This window comes from Suricata suricatta, chromosome 3 (genome assembly GCF_006229205.1).
Source record: "Suricata suricatta isolate VVHF042 chromosome 3, meerkat_22Aug2017_6uvM2_HiC, whole genome shotgun sequence".
NCBI classification, from domain to species: Eukaryota; Metazoa; Chordata; class Mammalia; order Carnivora; family Herpestidae; genus Suricata; species Suricata suricatta.
In genome coordinates this window covers 98,378,375-98,397,984 of record NC_043702.1, presented here as the reverse complement: position 1 = coordinate 98,397,984, position 19,610 = coordinate 98,378,375, and the positions used below count along the sequence as shown (strand labels likewise).

At 49.9% G+C, this 19,610-nt stretch overlaps 1 protein-coding gene across 3 annotated transcripts in view; it reads left to right on the top strand.

The window, feature by feature from the left end:
- The window catches only part of SCTR (secretin receptor), a 67,803-nt gene that overhangs the window by 13,445 nt on the left and 34,748 nt on the right, over positions 1-19,610 (top strand). For all 3 annotated transcript variants that reach the window (XM_029934707.1, XM_029934708.1, XM_029934706.1), the window contains exons 2-3: positions 7,351-7,471; positions 18,103-18,210. In XM_029934707.1, the coding sequence (XP_029790567.1) occupies positions 7,351-7,471; positions 18,103-18,210 (229 nt within the window). The remainder of the gene's footprint in view (positions 1-7,350; positions 7,472-18,102; positions 18,211-19,610) is intronic.

The following is a 19,610-nucleotide window of genomic DNA, read 5'->3' as shown; positions in this document are numbered from 1 at the left end:
TGTAAAGTTCACTGTAAATGTATTTAATGACACTGACTTGTACACTTAAACATGGTTAGAGTACTAAGTTTCATGTTCTTTATATTTCACTACAATTTTTTTTTTAAAAAAGAAGGGAAGGGTGCCCAGGTGTCTCAGTCAGTTAAGCGTCTCTTTCTTTTTCTTTTAATATTTTTAATGTTTATTAATTTTTGAGAGAGAGAGAGAGAGCAAACAGAGAAGAGAGAAGGGGACAGAGGATCAGAAGCGGGCTCTGTGCTGATAGCAGAGATCCCAACATGGGGCTGGAACTCATGAACCACGAGACCATGACCTGAGTCAAAGTCGAACTCGTTACCAACTGGGGAACCAACTTCCCCTGTTATGCATCCTGGTCTTGATCTCAGGATCGTGAGTTCAAGCCCCATGTTGGGTTCTGCAGTGGGCATGAAGCCTACCAAAAAAGAAAAAGAAAGAAAGAGAGAGAGAAGAAAGAAAAAAAAAAAAGTAAAGAGAGAAATGTAGGATGAGAGGAAAAGGGTGAACTGTCCTCTGATTATTATTTTTTCTGTAGTCCAGGGTAAAACCACCAAAGAAGTTGAACTTTTCTTGGAGAGATGTTCCCATATAGGTGTCTCTCATTTCCAGTCTTCCTCCATTGCTCTCAAGAGTCCTTTCTGGGAGGGCGCCTGGGTGGCTCAGTCGGTTAAGCGTCTGACTTTGGCTCAGGTCATGATCTCATGGTTAGTGGGTTCGAGCCCCGCGTCGTGCTCTGTGCTGATTGCTGGCTCAGATCCTGGAGCCTGTTTCAGATTCTGTGTTTCCCTCTCTCTCTCTCTCACCGTCCCCTGCTCATGCTGTCTCTCTCTCTCTCTCTCTCTCAAATATAAATAAAAAACAGTAAAAAAAAAAAGAGTCCTTTTTGGGGAAGTACCCCTTTCTTTAACTCCACAGTGCAAATTGCCACCTATTTGGTAGAAATTTCACTCCCTAAATCACACACACTGGTGCTGCCCTAGAATCTCTTTCCTACCCTGTGTCAGTCAGCTATGCTGCATAACAATTACAAAAAACATCTCAGTGATATACAGCAATAAGGGTGTATTTCTCTCCTAGTGTTTTCAAGTGAACTGGGGTTTGATTGATCCAGGCTGGGCTCAGCTGGCTTGGCTCCAGCGCTGGGTGAGGTACGGGTCTGCTGCATGTGTTATTCCTTCTTCCAGTACCCGCAGGATATCTCAGTGGCAGAAACGCAAGAGAGCCAGCACAGCTGTGCAAACATACTTTGAGCCTCTCTTCCTATCAGATCTATCTAATATCCCCGGGACCAGTCACATGGCTAAGCCCAAGCAAAGAAGTATACTCCACCCACCCTAAGGTCATATGTATAAATTCCTATACAGAATTGGGACTGATAATGCAAACTATGACATGCCTCTTTCTCCTGTCCTAGTAAACCTCCTAAGTCCGTTACGAGTTCCTTTGTCAATGTTAACACGGAAAGGATGCTATGGAATGTGGAAATTCACAAGGGCAGTCAGGATGGGCTTTGTCCTCTGAGTCTAACAGCACAGTCAAGCCTGAACGGTGCCCTTATCCCCATGATTGAATATAGCTCATCGCCGTATCCACACATGAAAGAGGAAGTGTGTCCGTGTCCTTTTTAGGGCATGAGATTGCATTTGCATGTGTGTCTTGTGCTCTACTCTATTGCTAGACCCTAGTCACATGGGCACACTTTCTTTGTAGGGAAACTGGAAACTCTAGTCTCCAGATGGGCAACCACATGCCCAGTTAAATTCTGATTGCAGTAGAGGAAGAAAAGAATAGTTATTAAAGAGACAAAGATCAGTCTCTGCCAGAGAGGTTACAACTGGAGGTAGGAATGGGAACAGAGCCATAGAATGCAGTACCTTAGAATGTACAGTATGTGCAGCCATAGAATGTACTACCTTCCTCTATATATTTACGTATTTTTTAAAAATTTACTTATCTTGAGAGAGAGAGAGAGAGAGAGAGAGAGAGAGAGAGAGAGAATCCCAAGTAGGCTCTGTGCTGACAGATGTGGGGCTCGACCCCACGAACCACAAGATCATGACCCAAGCCCAAACCAAGAGTCAGATGCTTAACCGACTGAGCCACCCAAGTGCCCCTTTTAAATTTTTATTAAGTCCGGTTTATCCAGTTTTCCTTCTATGGATTGTGCTTTTGTTGTCACAGGTAACCCTGGAAGTGTGTTCACTTTTTGTTTTGTTTTTATTTTATTAATTTATTTTTTAGGGGCATTTGGGTGCCTGAGTCGGTTAAGCATCCAACTTCAGCTCAGGTCATGATTTCATGAGTTTGTCAGTTTGAGCCCCACATCAGGCTCTCTGTTATCAGCATAGAGCCCTCTTCGGATTCTCTATCCCTCTCCACCTCCCCAGTTCACTCTTTCTCTCTCTCAAAATATATAAATACACTTTAACAAAAAATCATTTATTTTTAAGGATTATTTTACCTTTTTGTTTTACTTTTTCTTTTCATAAATATGCTCCATGCTCAATGTCAGGCTTGAACTCACGACCTCAGGATCGAGAGCCACATGCTCCACTGACTGAGACACTCAGGCATTCTCAAGTCTCTTCATTTTAGTTTTGTTTATTTTTCTCCCTGTTGTTCAGATTGATTTCTACTGCCCTGTCTTCTAGCTCAATGGCTCTCTCCTCTGGCCTCCCACACCACCATCCTCCTGTCGAGCCCTGCCACTGAGCTTTTGTACTTCAGTTACTGTCATTTTCACTTCTAACATTTACATGTGATTTCTTCGTATCTTTCATTTCTTTGCTGAAACTTTCTTCTTTTTGCTGAGGTTTATATTTCTACAGTTGTTTCAAGTGTCCTTGTAATTGCTCATGGAAACATTTACAGGAGGCTGCTTTATAGTCTTTGTCAAACCATTCCAGATCGCTGTCATCTCAGTGTTGGCATCTATTTTTTTTTTATTATTACTTATTTATTCTTGAGAGAAAGAGAGAGGGCACAAGCTGGGAGAAAGGCACAGAAAGAGAGAGGGCACAAGCTGGGAGAAAGGCACAGAAAGAGAGGGACACAGAGAATCTGAAGCTGGCTCCAGGCTCCGGGCCATCAGTGGAGAGCCTGACTCGGAGCTCAAACTCATGAACCATGAGATCATGACCTGAGCTGAAATCAGATGCTTACCCAACTGCACCACCCAGGCGCCCCTAGTGTTGGCATCTATTGATCATCTTTTTTCCATTCAGTTAAATGTCCTCCTTAATGTGAGTAGTGATCTTTGCTTGAAAGCCGGACATTTTGGGGGCACCTGAATGGCTCAGTTCGTTGAGCATCCAACTCTTAATTTTGGCTCCAGCTGTGATCTCATGGGTCATGCAATCAAGTCCCACATCAGGCTCTGTGCTGACAACATGGAGCCTGCTTAGGATTCTCTCTCTCCTTCTCTCACTGTCCCTCCCCTGCTCATGCTCTCTCTCTCTCAAAATAAATGAACCTTAAAAGAAAAAGATTAAAAAAAAAATGAAAGTGGGGCATTTTCTATGCTGTAGGACTCTGGGTCTGTTTATACATCTCTTAGTTGGCTTTTTCTGATGAGGAAGGGGGCAGGTGCTGGCTCATTTCTTCCAGGTGCAAATAGAAGCCCAGCTTCCCGCTCTGCCTGATTGGACACTGCCAAAGGAGGAAGGGTGCCCCTTACTGATGAGTGGGGGGGTTGGACTATCCACTCCCCATGTGGTCTTATATCACTACAGTGTTGGGGGGGTCATGTCACACTGGTGATGGTGAAAGTCCTGAGTGTCCATTAGCCTCCTTTGTGTTTAGAGAACCTTCCTTTAGCCACTCTTTTAGGGTAGGATGCCACTAACAAGTTCTTTGAGTTTTTCTTATCTAGAAATGTCTTGACTTCCCTCTCATTTCTGGAGGTATCTTTTGCGGAGTATAGTATTCTGGGTTGGCTGTTCTTTTCCTTCAGCACCTGGGACACCACCCCAGTGGGAGACGAGAGGAAGCTCCTTACTTCCGGGCTGGGCTGGGAGTCTAGTCTCCGCTGACAACATGGGCTGACGGGAACCGTGTGACCGCACAGCAGGGAAGAGCACACCAGCTCCCTACTTGGCCGGCTGTGACACCGCCCTGGCAGGGAGGTGGGGGCCCTGCGTCACAGCCTGGGGAAGGCGGAAGTCCTGGCTCCCCAACTGAGCACAGTTTTTTTCCCTGGTGTTTGGCTGGAGTGGGCAGTCATTGCCTATACATTCTTGGTCTTGCTACTTCCTCTTTCCCGGTCCTTGGCTAGAGAGAGCAAGCTTCCGGGGGGCTTTTTCCTCTACATCTGCCAGCATTTCCTTATTCCTGACTTCTTCAGTTCCAGTAATTGGGTATATGCTCACCACTTCCTTGGGTCATGAGGTCTTTAGCCACTTCGCCTTCTTTCCACCTTCCAGAATCTTCTAATACTTGTTTCGTATCTAATGTCTGGAGTTTCTTGTTGTACTTCGCAGCAGCAATAGGGACAACATATATGTACTACATCTTCCTGAAAGCAGAAGTCCATCTCTTTGTTTTCTATTAGACATAAAGCTGCCACAGAATCCTTCTCTATAAAGCTTTTCCCACATATGGGGTGGATTCTCAGAAGTAAAGTCATTTGGCCAAAGGGGATGAACATTTTTTGACACTTAATATGTGCTTATATCACTTTAAAGATTGTACCTGTTCACCCTACCTCCAGTAGTTTCTGGACTTTTAAGAGTAATGTTACTTTCTTTCTTTTCTTTCTAAGAATGTTTTAAATGTTTATTTTGAGAGACAGAGAGTGAGCAGGGGTGGGGCAGAGAGAGATGGAGACAGAATCCAAAGCAGGCTCCAGGCTCTGAGCTGTCAGCACAAAGCCCGACATGGGGCTTGAACCCATGAATCGTGAGATCATGACGTGAGCCAAAGTCGGACGCTTAACAGACTGAGCCACCCAAGTGTCTCAAGTAATGTTAGTTTCAAAGTGGTGCTGAGCAGAATGTGTGCCTACTTGAGATCTTTGGTGAACCAATGGCACCATGCCAACCTGGCAGGTGGATTTTTGCACTCAAGCTCTTCTACCACCTACGCCGAAATACCAGGGGGTGGTGGCGATGATGGGCTTCAGTGAGGGCCTGCAGAGAACCCCACAGGAAGACAAGGGCATGAGTATGTGGCCCTATGTGCTGCTTCTCCTGACAATGACTCTATTCTTAGGGAATGTTTTAATATAAGAGTCTAAATATAAGAGTCATCACAAGTAATGTGATGAAATCATCTGTTATATTGTCAGAAATGAGAAGGAAGCTTAAGGGGTGCTGAATGGGGAAGGAAAGAATAGAATATTTTTTAAAATTTATTTATTTTGAGAAAGAGCGAGAGCGAGAGCGAGAGCGAGAGCGAGAGCGAGAGCGAGAGAGAAAGAGAGAGAGAGAGAGAGAGAGAGAGAGAGAGAGAGTGTGCACTCAAGGAGGGGAGAGACCGAGAAAGGGAGAGAGAAAATCCCAAGCGGGCTCCATGCTGTCAGCACAGAGCCTGATTCAGGGTTCAAACTCACAACTCGTGAGATCATGACCCAAGCAGAAACCAAGAGTCGGACACTCAACCAACTGAGCTACCCAAGTGCCCCACATAATAGGATTTAAAAAATTTTTTAAATGTTTTTTATTTATTTTTGAGAGACAGAGAGACAGCATGAGCAGGGGAGGGGGAGAGAGAGAGGGAGACACAGAATCCAAAAGAGGCTCCAGGCTCTGAGCTGTCAGCACAGAGCCTGATGTGGGGCTTGAACTCACAAACCGTGAGATCATGACCTGAGCCAAAGTCAACTGCTCAACTGACTGAGCCACCCAGGTGCCCCACATAATAGGATTTTAATGCTGGGTGGGCACAGACGTTCCTGCAGCAGCTCTGTTGTGGCTGATCGTGGGCTCCCTGCCAGGGGAGGTGATGTGTGTGTTTCATGCTGATCACAGACCCCGTCACTTGTCCAGGAGTGGCTGGAGGAGAAGAGTTGCTGACAACTGATCGGTACTTTCTGGCGGCGTTAGGGGAGGGTCATAAGATGTGGAAGATTGTCAGACTGTCTATGTTTGCTTCTGGAATCATTTGAATACAGTGCTACCTCAGGTGCCCTTCTCTGGCCCAGAGCGTTTGTTTATTTGGGCCATTTTGGAGCCTGGCCTTGTCGCCAGACTTCTCTCCCTGCTTCATTATGTTGACATTTCCATCCACAAACCATTAGTGCAGGTTGACAGGAGAGTTTAACACCTACCTGGTCCTTGGCCTCTTGGAAGGCCTGTTTCTGAAATTAGGAATCTTGTGTGTGGGACCTTGGTCACATGCCCTAATGACGATGGGCCTCAGTTTCCTTTTCTGTGTCTCTTTACAGGTTTTTTTTTTTTTTTAAGACTAAGTAAGTTAATGTATGTGAAAAGACTCTAATATTAAAATTCCATACTCTGGAGGGGTGCCTGGGGGGCTCAGTCGGTTAAGCATCTGACTCTTGGTTTTGGCTCAGGTCATGATCTCACGGTTCGTGAGTTCAAGTCCCACATCAGGCTCTGTGCTGACAGCACAGAACCTGCTTGGGATTCTCTCTCTCCCTCTCTCTCTTGCCTCTCCTCCACTCTCTCCATCTCCCCAAAAAAATTAACTTAAAAAATTTCATTAAAAAATTCCATACTCTGTAAAAAGTAAAATAGGGGTCCAGTTCATTGATCTTTTCAGTTGTTCCTTCCTTCCTTCCTTCCTTCCTTCCTTCCTTCCTTCCTTCCTTCACTCACATGTTTATCAGGTGCCAAGCACAAATGAAAGAATGGAGCCGTGCTCTGGAAATCTACTCTAGGGAGAGCTAGGAAGCCAGGCCTGTGTGCCAATCCTCCATGTCCAGCACATCGCTGGGTCAGTGTGGGCCTGGGGAGGGTACCTGCTGTCTTCTGGGTCTGTTGTGTGTAGGTTTCAAAGACCTTTGAATCAAAACTAAGCTTGCCAAACCAGAGAAAGAAACACTGTTGGAATAAATGAGTCCTGCAGACTAATAGGAAGGTGCCCAGAGAGTAGGTAACTCACTGGGCTCAGGAGTGTTGGTAAATATAAGTGCAAGATTTGCAGTGGACAAGCTGCAGATTGTTCGAGCATCCTGGCTCTCCCAGCCGCGGCCTGAATTCTCTCCCAGGAGTGGCTGTCCCCACCTTGCTGTAAGGAGCTCCCTGCTGGTGCGGATTTTGCCTTCCTCATTTTGAGCCCCCACCGTCTAGCCCCACTCTTGCTCCCAGAAAGTCTCTTTGTGGTGCAGCGGGGTCAGGGCGGTGAGGTGCATTCTCGGTTTTGGACTTACAGGTGGGCACCCTCCCCCGCCTGTGCGATGTGCTGCAGGTGCTTCGGGAGGAGCGGGACCAGTGCCTGGAGGAACTCTCCAGGGAGAAGCCAGGAGACCTGCGCGCGGAGCAGCCGGCCCCAGGTATGTGGCCTCTGAGTCCACTCTTGGACATGGCTTGTGTCCAGTCCCCTTGCAGTAAGGAGGCTGGGCCAGGCTGGGGATGTACGGACCGGACTAGCCGTATTTATTCAGATAATCAACTGGGGGAAAGGATGGGGAGTGATCTTGGTGAGTAGTTGACTCACACCCAAGAAGCCACATCTACCCCATTCACCGTTTCCCTGGGCTTGTGGACACAGCCTGTGTTTTCACACCAACAACTTCTGCATAACGAATTCAGCCAGGTAAGAGTTTGCGGAGAATTACTTGTCAGGGAAGGGTACCTCTTATCCATTCTCTCACCTCCTCTGACGCTTTGATGAGGGAGGTAGTCAGAGAGGCGGAGAGGGGCCAGAAGAACCTGGGGTCCAAAGTTGGCTCACACTCGCTGGCTGTACAACCATGGACAAGTTATTTAGCCTTCTGAGCCTTGGTTTCTTGATCTATACAAGGGAGGTGATAATGTCTACTTTGGATTATAATGATAAATGAGATAAAGTAGGTTAAATACTGGTGATTCTTAAATATTATTAATATAAACATTATTATTATTATTATCATTTTTAAATGCCACTAATTTGATATTTATATCTTAATTTGATTTTTATTCTGTTTTTTGAGTTTCCCTCCTCTAAGGATAAGGAGGGGTGTGGCATTAAGAAAAGAATCCATTATAGGTATTCAAACAGAGCCTTGTGCGTGCATATTTACAGCCAACTAGTCTCAATGGCCAAGAGGCAGGAACAAACCAGGTGTCCATCAACTGAGGAGTGGATAAAAAATGTGGTGTATACACACAATGAACCATTACTGAATCTTAAGAAGAAATGAGGTACTGATACATGCTGCAACATGGATGAATCTTGAAAACCAGTTAAGCGAAGAAAGCCAGTCACAAAAGACCATGGATTGTCTGATTCCATTTATAGGAAATGTCCAGATCAGGCAAATCCATACAGACAGAAATTAGATTAGAAGTTGCCAGGGGCCAAGGGCCGGGAGAAGGGGGGGTAACTGGTTAGCAATTCCCTTTTGGTGGTGGTGGAAATATCTTAGATCTAGGTAGAGGTGAGGGTTGTGTGTGACAGTGAATGTCCTAAATACCACTGAATTGAGACACTTTAGAATAAATAATGGTTAATTTTATGTTATATGAATTTTTATTTTAATTGATTTTTAACTTTATTTATTTTGAGAGAGAGAGTATGAGCAGGAGAGGAGCAGAAAGAGAGGGAGAGAGAGAATCCAAAGCAGGCTCCACCCAGACAGTGTGGAGTTTGAACAATGCGGAGTTTGAACTGATGAACTGTGAGATCATGACTTGAGCCGAAATCAAGAGTCAGACGCTTAGCCAACTGAGCCACCCAGGCGCCCCCTTCCCTCAGGTTATATGAATTTTTGAATATACTTTATTTTTTTTAGAGCAATTCACTGCAAAATTGAAAAGAAAGTACAGAGCTCCCATATACTCTCTGCTCCCCCCCAAACACACAACCTCCTTCCCTAGTAAGCTCTGTACCAGAGTGATATGCTTGTTGTAAGTGATGCACTTGCATGGACACGGCATTATCACCCACAGCCCGTAGCTCACATTAGGATTCACTCTTGGTGTACATTCTGTGGGCCTTGACGAAGGTGTGATGTGTGTCCACCGTTATAGTCTCCTACAGTGTTTCTTGTGCCCTAACACTGTTCTGTGCTTTCCCTATGCATCCCTTAACCCTTAGCAATCACCGATCTTCATCATCATCTCCGTACTTTTGCCTTTTCTAGAACATTGTAGAGGTGGAATCCTACAGTGTGTCGCCTTTTCAGATTAGCTTCCTTCACTTAGCAATGCGCATTTAAGGTTTTCTCCATTTCTTTTCATGTCTTAGTAGCACATTACTTCTCAGAGTAGAATACTATTCTGTTGTCTGGATGTACCGCAGTTTACCTTCACTTACTGAAGGACATCTTGGTCGCTTCCACGTTTTGATGTAAGTTTTCAACTCACTGAAGAGTTTGATTGCTGACTCATGTGGTAAGAGCACGCTCAGTTTTGTGAGAAACTCCCGCACCGTCTTCCAAAAGGCCGTGCAGTTTTGCATTCTGTGAGCAATGAATGAGACTTCTTGTTTCTCCACATCCTCGTCGGCATTTGGTGTTATCAGTGTTTTTTTTTTTCTTTCTAATTGTGGTAAAATACATATGACATAAGATTTACTATCTTAGTCATTTTTAAACTTAAAATTTTAAATTGTAGTAAAAACACATAACATGAAATTTACCATCTTAACCATTTCTAAGGGTCCAGTGCAGCAGGGTTAAGTCCATTCACCGTGTCGGGCATCCAGTCGCCAAAATGTTTCATTGGGCAAAACGGAAACTCTCTACCCATTAAAACAACAACTTCCTTTCTCCCCCTTCCCTTAGCCCCTGACAGCCACCATGCTACTGTCTGTTCCCATGAATTTGAGTACTCTAGGTATCGTGTGTAAGTGCAGTCATACAGCATTTGTCTTTTTGCGATTGGCTTATTTCACTTAGCGTAATGTCCTCAAGGTTCATCAAGTTTGTAGCCTATTGGAGAATTTCCCCATTTTGTTTATCCACTCATTCCTGAAAGGACACTTGACTTGTTTCCATCTTTTATCTATGGTGAATAATGGTGCTGTGAACATGAGTGTGCAAGTGTCTATCTCTTCAAGTTTCTGCTTTCCCATATGCTTTATCCCCAGATTTGTTTATAGTTTTAGCTTTTACACTTAGGTGCTTTGTCCATTTTGAGTTAATTTTTGTAGATGATGCCCACTTTCAGTCTTTTTGTTTATTTGTTTATTTTGAGAGAGTGAGCGCCTGCATGCACGCATGTCTTCTCTTGGGGGAGGGCAGAGAGAGAGAGGGAGAAGATCTCAAGCACAAGATCTCTGTGCTGTCCATGCAGAGCCCGACACAGGGCTGGATCTCATGAAGCATGGGATCATGACCTGGACAGAAAGTTAATAGTCGGGCACTTCACCCACTGAGTCCCCCAGGGGCCCCCAAACAGCTAAAACTTTAACAGATGCTTCGTAGGCACTGCCCACCTGAAGACAGTTTTCTGTCTTTTCCTAAGCGGTTCAAGTTGGCAGTGTTTGCCACCACTGGATACTGAGGGACAGGGGTGAAGAAAGTGGGGAAGGGGTGTAATGCCTTCCTTTTTTTTTTTTTATAGTTTATTTATTTTTGAGACAGAGAGAGACAGAGCATGATTGAGGGAAGGCCAGAGAGAGAGGGAGACACAGAATCTGAAACAGCCTCCAGGCTCTGAGCTGTTAGCACAGAGCCCGATGAAGGGCTCAAACCCACGAACCGTGAGATCATGACCTGAGCCGAAGTCAGACGCTTAACTGACTGAGCGACCCAGGCGCCCCTGTAGTGCCTTCCAAACAGGGCAAGGGATCAGAATGCTTTTCAAGGGTGATAACTGGCCATTCATGCCAGTAATGCCCTTTGGGGCCCGTTAGGAGTTGGCACAGAATACACACCGCTGGGGAGGGGTACATGGAGCCCCTTGCATTTCCAACTTGCTGAACTTGCGGGGGAAGTGGGCTCAGTGCCTGGAGAAAGCTTTCAGACAAAGGGATTCAGGGGCTAGCATTTGAAAATGAGGCTGGGGGATGCCTGGGCGGCTCAGTAGGTTAAGTGTCTGACTTGGACACGGGTCATGATTTCACGGTTTGTGGGTTTGAGACCCACACTAACTGTGCAGAGTCTGCTTGGGATTCCCTCTTTCTCTCTCTCTCTGCCCTGCCCCAATTCACACTTTCTCTCTCTCTTGAAACAAATAAAGTAATTGAAAGAAAGAAAGGAATGAAGAAAAAGAAAATGAGGCTAGTGTGTGCAGAAAAGGTAGACCAAGGAGATGAGCGAGGTCTGCTCCCGAGGGAGATGGAGGTGGAATGGAACGGCCACATGCAAGACCAGATTAGATGGTAACCCAGACAGGACGTGGGGGTGACTTTGCTCGGGGGCAAGGTGGGACATATCCAGGGTAACCCCCAAAGGTTCCACCTAAGCAGCGCGAAGATGGGGCAAAGGAAAGCCAGGTCTTCTGGGCAGTAGAGACAAAGATCAGGAGGTCAGTGTCAGCCATGCAGAGCTGAGCCTTCAGAGGAGGGGCCAGGGCTGGGGAACCCCACCTGTGAGGCTGCTCAAGGTGAGGGTGTGAGAAAGGAGAAGAGGTGTCCAGGAGGGGACCTCAAGATCCCCGGCAGGCACCATCAGGGGCAGCCAGAGGCACGAGGAAAACCAGTGGGACTCAGCCGTTCGGATATTGCGATGTGCATTAACCATCCTGCATGAGGGGCCGGGACAGGATGACCCGTTCCCATAGTTCCAGCCTTTCCGTCCCCTCTACTTGCTATGAAAGCTGCTTGTGGGGAGGTGGACTGTGATCTTGGCTGCTCCCTGGTGGGGGCGCCACTGAGCCTCAGCCTCCTGATTCCCCAAGAGCCACCGCAGCCCTAGAAACTGCCAGGAACAGCAGGAAACAAGGTCTGCCTGTGTGTACCCAGTGTGAATGCCTCGAATTCCAATGACAGGGTGTGGACTTTTTCTTTCAGCTCTGAGAGATACAGCCTGGAGATGCCAGGCCTCTGGGAGGGATATGGTGAGCTTCGGCTCACGCTGAGCAGTAAAGCTCACACTGAGCAGTAAGGGACACTTATTTTAAAAATTAGCATCTGGTATGTTTACAGTGTCCCATTGCTCTTCATCCCAGCCAGGGTAAGGTCCAGCGCCTGGCTTGGTCCTGGTTCCTGCCTCTACTCCAAACATGTCCTCTTGGCTCAATCAAATAAAATGCTTACCACTTCATGACCTAAGCCTCTGCACATGCTGATCCCTCTGCTACAACACCGTTCCTTCTTCCTCACTCGGCCAACCACTCTGCCTTTTGAACTCTTCCAGGAACAATCTCTGCTGCCACCCTGAGTCCTGTAGGGCCCTCTGCTCCTCCCCCTCCTGGCACTTCCTCCCTGCACAGAGGGATTTGCTACACTGCAATGCTTTCCTCCCCTTCCCTGGTGCAGGGCACAGGGCTTGCACTGATTGAGTACTCACTGCGTGTTTGTTGACTGACTGAGTGAATGAGTGACTGCAGATACTGGGCTGAGAGCAGAAAGAAAGAAGAACAAAAGAGCTGGTCCTGAGGAGAAAGTCGGAGAGGAGGAGCTGGAGCCTTCGAAGAGCTGAGAACCCTCTGGGGGACGTGGATGGCCCCCACCTTGCCCAGCTCGTCACACGCTGGCTGAGCTGAGTAGGGTAGCCCGGGCTATTTGTGGAGGGGTGCTCTCTGGAGCCTGACCTGGAGCAGAGAGGTGAGCCCTTGTCCTCCTGGGGCCTCCCATAGGAAGCAGTGAGCTGCTCTGCCAGCTGCACTCGGGCCCTGAGAGACCCACTCCCCTGGCTGGGCCCCCGTTTGACATCTGGGTGCCCCAGGGTTCCTGTCAGCTTCCACACCAAAGTGCGGATTTGCTCCCATAACAGCGGGAGGAGGTGGCCGGCTGGGAGCTGGGCACTGGGGTTCGTGCCCGGCTGGGGGGCAGACAGAGCCTGCCAAAGCCTCAGTGCCGCTGCTTCCTCTCTCCGGTCTGGGGTAACGTGGGGGGGGCTCACCCCTCCACTCTTCAACTTGCCCATTTTATTTATTTTTTATTTGTTAATTTTTTGAGAGAGAGAAGGTACAAGTGAGTAAGGAGCACAGAGAAGGAAACAGAGAGGGAGAGAGAAAGAAGAGGGACTTACTCTAAGCAGGGCTCGAGCTCACCTGAGGTGGGGCTCGAACCCATGAACCATGAGATCATGACCTGAGCTGAAGTCGGATGCTTAACTGACTGAGCCACCCAGGCGCCTCTCAACTTGCCCATTTTATTTATACTTTATTAAAAGACATTTTTAAACTTTATTTCTTTATTTTGAGAGAGACAGAGACACAGTGCAAGTGGGGGAGGGGCAGAGAGAGAATCCTAAGGAGGTTCTGCACTGTCAGCGCAGAGCCCAATGCGGGGCTCAAACTCATGAACTGTGAGATCTCGACCCTAGCTGAAACCGAGAGTCGGACACTGAACAGACTGGGCCACCCAGGCGCTCCTCAACTTGCCAGCTTAAAAATGGGGATGCAATCTTATGACCTCATGGCGCTGTTGGCAATATGGGAAGGCTGGGACCTCGTTGTAGCAGGAGCTCCTTTCTGGGCCCCGCTGCTGGGGGTGGGCAGGCTCCCTCGGGCCCTTGGTCCACCTGCTGCCCAGCCTCGGCCGGGGAGGCTCCGCGCCCAGTCATCCTGCAGACGCCCACCTCGCGCTCCTGGTGCTGGGGAGGCTGTGAACGAGCCCACACTCGGGGTCTGGGTGACTCCTCTGGACCAGATCTGCTCATCTCTTCTGAAGGGCCCCCCAGGGCCCTCCTGGTGCATCCAAGTGCTCAAAAGCCCTCTGGGGACTCCCGCCCTCGTTCTGCCTCTAACTCCCTGGAGAGCCGAGGCTGAGGCCCTGAGCACACCTCCTGGGTCTACACCTCACTCGCCTCACCTGAGAAAAAGGCCGAGCTGGGTTGGCAATATCTGGGACGGGTCAGCAAGGCCTGGCAGGTGCGCAAGGAGGCGGCCAGGCTCCTCCCCCAGTCCCTTCCCCACCACAGCCACGGCCACCACCTCCACACTGGGCTCAGGCCTGGCGGATCTGTTTGGCAAGTGAGCCTTCTACCTGTCATTTAGGAAAAGGGATCTGTTGCTTTGAAAGCCTCGTTTAAAAGGCCTGGAGGCTGAGGGTGTGTGAGCACTAGACCTTCCAGAAAAGTCTTCAGGCCTGCTCTGCCGAGAGATTGAGAACACAGAGCACGTCGTCCATCTTAGAGTCTGGAAGGAATGTGTGGCCAAGGGGGACGTATTCCGGCAAAGATGGAAGGAGAGGAGAAACAGCAAAGAGGGGGCGAGCCAGGGGTGGCCCAGCCCTGCTCTTAAGACTGTTCACATCCCCAGGCCACCCAGGCCCACAGGACCTCAGTCCCCTACAAGGATCTGTCCTGGGGCCCAAAGCAGGAGGGGCCAGTGGACTCTATGTTGTGGGGGCACAGGTTAATGGTTAAGCCACCCAGTCCTCCCCGGGGGAGGAGGTTAATGTTTGATCTCCAGACGAGTCACAGGAAATGCCACTCACGGAGCTGTCACTGAGCCTGGCACACTTATCACAAATAAAAAATTAACTCTTCAGCTATTCCGGGTTTGGTGGCCAAGGCCTTCCCAGCGTTTTGTGGGAACGTTTCAGGGTCACCCTAATAGCTTGGGCTGCTCTCCTGGGCTATTTATTGCTCTGTTTACAGAAGCTGATACCCCTTCAGAGCTGGCTGGTGGGAGGGCTCTGGCTCTTCACAGGGAAGAATGTTCCAGAGAGTCGGTATGGTGATAGGAAAGGTGTGGGCTTGGCAATCAAAAGGACCTGGACATGTGTGTTCCTCTGTCACTCAGACCATGTGACCTTGAGCGAGACACTAGGCCTCCCTGCACCTTAGTGTCCTCGCCTTCAGAGTGGGGACGTGCCGTTGCCTTTTTCTTCCTATCTCTGCTAGCTGGTTGCTCAGGGACAGGCCGACATTTTTCCGGGAAGCTGGGGCCGGGGGTGGGGGGGTGGGGGGGGGTAACAAGGTGAAACTCACATAGTAACTTAATCGTGGTAAAGCGGCCAATTCCATGGCATTCGGTACATTCACAAAGCCGTGCAGCCAACACCTCTCTACTTCTGCAACATTTTTATCGCCCAAAATAAAACCCCGTGACCTGTAAGTAATCACTCCTCACAGCGCCTCTCCCCTGCCCCCTGGCAGCCACTGGTCTTCTTTCTGTCTCTATGGATTTCTGGCCCTGGATTTCTAAATGGAATCATCCAGCATGTGACCTTTTGTGTCTGTCTTCCTCCATGGAGATGTTTTTCCAGGTTCATTCACATTGTAGCATGTATCGGCATCTTACACATGCTGGCTTTTGATGCAGTTTTGTCTCACAAATGTTCCGGGTTCCGGATGGTTTTCAGCAACCAACCCCCACCCCCACTCCCGGGACACGCCTACCCTGCCCGCAGCTCATCTACACCTCCCACCCTGTTCTTTCCTTGGCACAGTGATCTTGGCTCATTTTTCAGAAACAAGCATATGCTCATGTAATATTTCAGTCTTTTGAAAAATTCTTAACCTGTATGGTAAGCAGCATTATTGACCCCATTTCACAGATGAAGAAATCGAGCATCCTAGAGGCTCAGGATCACTCAGATCTGAAACAGGACTCTCAGCCCAAATATTTTGACTCTAAATCCTGAGGATTTTCTAGTTTGCATTCCTGCCTAAGCTGTGAATGACTAATATCCTCAACCTCTACCCCCCAAGAAGAGATTTAAAAATTAGGGGGCACCTGGGTGGCTCCATCAGTTAAGCATCCAACTTCAGCTCAGGTCATGATCTCGCAGTTCGTGAGTTCGAGGGCCAAGTTGGGCTTTGTGCTGACAGCTTGGAGCCTGGAACCTGCTTCAGCTCTGTGTCTCCCTCCCTCTCTCTCCTGCCCCTTCTCAGCTTACTCTCTGTCTCTGTCTCAAAAAATAAGTAAATATTAAAAAAAACCAACATGGACCTACTAAAATGAAAAGCATCCAACCATGTAGCAGCTAAAGGAGCATGCCACTGAGCATGTGCTTCTTGCACTGGGAGCACTGGGTTCACCCCAGATGGCGAGGCCAAGGCTGGGAGAGAGCGTGGCCGTGTCACAGTACTCCAGACACAAGCAATGCCATATCCAAGTAGCATGGCTCTCTGCCACCACCGAGGCTCAGCCTGGAGGGTGGGGTCCCAGCCCACCCACGCCTGCTCTGTCCCCCCACCACATGTCACCCTACCCCTTGGAGCTTGAGTGCCGTGTCTCCCTCATCCCTGCTGGGAGCCAGCGACCTTACCCAACCCCTGCGGCATCCACAATGGCTGATACGTGTTCATTGCCAGCCTGAGGGGCCCCTGTTCCCAGCCTTTTCTCTCTGCAAGGCTGATCTGAAGGGTGTGACAGTGGCCCAGCAGTCAGGGGGACTCCACTCACCTTGAGGGGAGCCTGCTCCCACCTTGCCACCAGCCACTCCCCCGCTGCCTTCTGCCAGCACTAGGACAGTGTCCCTGATGACCTGGGTGGGATCCTCCTGACCTGGCCAGCCCTACTCCCGAATCCATTGCCCCCAGAGTGAGGAAAGAAGCGCCTGAATCTCTCCACAGCTGGGAAGTGCCCCAACTGCTTCGGGGATGAGAGATGTGGCTCCTCGTAAATGAGGCATCCTGCTGCCCTGTGGAGAGTTCTGGGTCAGCCTCACCCTCCAGACGCCAGATGCTGGAAAAACTCAGAGCAGACAGACATAGTGGGGCATCTGTTACGGGCCTTCCCAGCACCATGCAGCCATCCCAGGGGCATCTGGGGAGGCCAGAGTCACAGGGCAGGGGAGGGGGGGAACGGAGGCTGCAAGCTCTAGCAGACCCTGCTCAGGTCTGGCGAGCAGCACCCACTGCTGGAATCTGGATTGGCTACTTCGATGGCAGTAGAACCCTGCCCGTGGGCTCTGGGAGGGGACCTCCAGCCCCTCTGCTTTCAGTGCTCACTGTGAGAGGCGGGGTGAAGGTCCAGGGACATCCAAGGGGCTGCTCATCTCCCACATTCTTTGAATGACACAGACCCTGGTCCTCAGTCCCGACGTGCCTCTGCTGTCCTGCGTAAGCCCGGTCCAAGCCCTCTGCCTCCGTGCCCATGCAGGGTCTCATTCTGCACCAGCTCCCTTGCCGGGCCATAGCCTGTCGGTCATTTGTGGGGGGGGGGATGTTCTCAGCTTCCAGAGTCCCTAGCCAGGCATCCTGACCTCAGGCCTGGCCTCCTAGGGGGAGGGCTCCCCCTTCCTCTCTCCCCCTGACCCCTCTGGGGGCTGCCCCACCAGCCTTCAGCCCAGCTCTCTACATCTGCTCCCTTTCCCTCCTGGTCCAGCCCCACACCCTGCCTCCCCCCACCTCCAGCCTCTCTTCAGCTTCCCCAGACTGTCCATGAGCCTGGCTTCCTCTAGGAAGCTGGGGTCGTGACCAAGGAGACAGGGCAGTGGGCAGAGCCTGTGAGGTGGCACTGAAAGCAATGTGGCTGGACAGCCCCTGCCCGGCCCCTGCCTTTCTGCGCTGTGTGACTCCAGGAACCTTCTTCTCTTCGCTGCTTTATTGCTTCATTTGTAAGACAAAGACGGGGCGCCTGGGTGGCTCAGTCAGTTAAGTGTCCAACTTCGGTTCAGGTCATGATCTTGCAGTTCATGGGTTCAAGCCCTGTGTCAGGCTCTGTGCCTGGAGCCTGCTTCAGATTCTGTGTCTCCCTCTCTCTCTCTGCCCTTCCCTTGCTCACACTCTTGTCTCTCTCTCTCTCTCAAAAATAATTTTTTTTTAAAAAGCACATTACTCACCATTGGTTCCTGATGTCAAGGAGTCAGGACCTGATGGGAGCTCCTGGTAGACAGAGGGGTTGGGGATGGGGATCGGGAGGTGGGGCCCTTGGTCCCCACTCCATCCCTGTCTAATGCTGCTGTTCCCCTCCGCAGGTTGTGAGGGGCTGTGGGACAACGTGAGCTGCTGGCCCTCCTCTGCCCTGGGACAGACTGTGGAGGTGGGGTGCCCGCAATTCCTTCAGATGCTCACAGGCAGAAACGGTAAGCACTCAGCCCACGGGTCCTGGGTTCGAGGGAGTGGGCGGCCTTCTGGGGTGGGGGACCTCAGCCTGGAGGCCATGGAAACTCTGGGGACAAGTAGCGAATGGAATGGTGACAGGCAGTCTCTTTTGGGAATCGGAGGCCTTGCGGGGGGTGTGGGGTGGCTTCCACTCGCGGGGTCCCAAGGAAGGGGGCCAGGAAGCCTTGTATTAGGCAGTAATAAAGGAGGCTGGGCTTGCTTGTCTCCGTCTCCCACACGCATTTATGGGCTCCCCCACTCCTGCCACGTTTCTGCTCTGAAGCACCGGACCCCTTGCTTCGGCTCCCAGGTCCCGCCCTGGCACAACCCAGCTTTCCAGAAATTTACTTCCTCTGTGTCCATTCTGCCAGGCCCTGCTGATACACCACACCCTCCCTGAAAGCCCCTGGCCTCCTGGGTGATCTCTTGGCCAGGAAAATTGCAGTTAACAAGGATTTTCTTAATTTGAGGCAAAGAAATAGGTAGACTGTCTCAGACAGGGGATATTCAGGGACTAACATCAGCTGAAGCTCCACTATGTGCTGGGCATTTTTATACACATGGGCTCATGTAATCACAGACCTTTCTCCTCCATGTGGCCCCATAGTGTGAAAATAACAGGGACAAATAGGGGCCCAGCAGTTTGCCTGAGGTTCACAGCTAGAAGACAGAGAAACTAGGATTCAAACACCGATTTCTCAGACTTCAAAACTGGTGCCCTGTCCTCAATGCGGCGGTCAAGGTGGGACTGTGGCCCGTGTTGGGGGTGAAGCTGGGTGGAAGTAAGGTTGCTTCCTGGCCTTTGGCCCCTGTCCTCAGTGAGGTCATTTAAAGTCTAAAGCCTGGCCTGGCCCTGCTGCCCTTCTCTCGCCCTTCTTGCCCTACCACCCACCCCCCAACCCCCCCCTCCAACCTGCACACATAGGCCAGCAAACCTACCCACAGTCGTTTTCTCCCGGCTTGACCCCTCCACATGTGTGTCCGGGATCCATGGAACTCCAGACAGACACGCCAGATTCATCCACACATGGTTGACCTGGAGTAAATGCTGGTCAGGTGTAAGGCTAGGCAGATTCTGGACTCCCTGTCCAGTGCTCCTCCTTCGCTTACCCAGTTCTTTTGGAGGGACTAGCAGCTCTCCTCCTTATCCAGCCTTCCCTTCCCAGCCTTCCCTGAGCCACATTGCCTCTGCTTCCCCCAACACAGCCAGTCCTACCTTTCTGTAGAGGGGCCATGCAGATCCGTGCTCATGGCCACATCCTCCCCAGAGAGAACTCCTGCCTGCCTCCTTAACTGGTAGCCCTCTGACTCCTCTTTCAGGTTCTTCAACCCTTTCATTGCTCCAGACCCACCAGAGTTCACCCAGGTGTGCAGAAGCTGG